Raw genomic sequence first — 1,211 nt, 5'->3', positions numbered from 1 at the left:
ATAATCACAAACATTTCAACAATTACCATGACAGGTAGATCATCAGACTTCTTGATTAAGGCAGGAGACAGAACATTGGCAGCGAGAATACCCAGAGGGTTGGCTGTGGAAGAATCAATAACACGTTTAATATTGTCACAGTTTTGACTCTCATAGCAGTGGAAAAATTAATTAAAATTATAAATTTATAAAATTGATTTGGTCAGTTTTGATTCATGGCATTTGAAGAATTAAATAAAAACAAAAACAGTAATTTTGTCACAGTTTTGATTCATAAATGTGAAAAAGTTGTATTAAAACATGCAATTAATCAATCACAGTGCAAGCAGCTAGTAAACTGACGTGATCTTTCACCATCTATAGCTTTTTCTTTTCATTTTTTAAAGATGTAGATGTAAGTTCATTTCAAGGGGAAAAAAAATAGTATTGGCCCATTCAAAATAAAAACAAATCTTTAAAAGAAAAATAATGTCACACTCCAGCAACAGTAACCCAGTCAACCTCATGTGGTGAGCACGCTTATCAAAGAATTACCTTTAGATTCGTTGCTATTAGTTCTGTTTTTTTGTACTGAACCTCCAGATCAACATACTCATTCATTCCTATTTGAATGCCTTTTATTCCATTCTGTCAGTAATACATTTTTATTTCAGTGATCCCAGGGACATTAAAGACATATATAGAAAGAAGCTGTTTCAAGAATTGTTAAGTGTGTTAAGAAATTTTTCATTGAATCATTTAGAACTGATGACAAATCACAACATTGAAAAAAATGTAACTGTATTACCAAACGAATCAACAGCTTAAACTCTTCTCAATCACATAAATATAGAGGCCATTGAACTCACACATGCTGGCAAGGGTATTGGCTATAGTCCTCTGGCTGTCGGGAAACCACAGAGCGGCAGTTTTGGCGGGGGTGAACATGACAAAAGTTTGGCCGCACGCCGCAACAACTTGACCAAATATCAGCACAGGAAACTGAGCTGAGTGTGGCATGAAGCTGTAAGCTGTCAGGTTGCGGATAACAGACCCCAGAAAGTTCAACCAAGCAGCACAGATTATCTGCAACAAAACCATGACTGATTAAAATTACAATGCAAACAAAACATTTCACCTATAGATTATTCCTGTAACCAATTTTAAATTTTATAAAATGCAGCCTAAATTATGTGGAAACCCCCCCCCCCCCAAAACAAACAAACAAAAAC

General features: G+C 35.1%; 1 protein-coding gene across 1 annotated transcript; it reads right to left on the bottom strand.

The window, feature by feature from the left end:
* Positions 1–26: 26 nt before the first annotated feature.
* LOC106014170 (solute carrier family 49 member A3) lies at positions 27–1,065 on the bottom strand (the record flags this gene model as incomplete). Its single annotated transcript, XM_013091247.1, is given in 2 exon segments — positions 27–103; positions 849–1,065. Coding segments are annotated over 2 exon segments (294 nt in total), but the record flags the coding sequence as incomplete, so codon positions are not given.
* Between the last annotated feature and the right edge of the window lie 146 nt (positions 1,066–1,211).

Source organism: Aplysia californica, unplaced genomic scaffold (assembly GCF_000002075.1).
Source record: "Aplysia californica isolate F4 #8 unplaced genomic scaffold, AplCal3.0 scaffold04054, whole genome shotgun sequence".
NCBI classification, from domain to species: domain Eukaryota; kingdom Metazoa; phylum Mollusca; class Gastropoda; order Aplysiida; family Aplysiidae; genus Aplysia; species Aplysia californica.
This window is presented reverse-complemented; position numbering and strand designations above follow the sequence as displayed.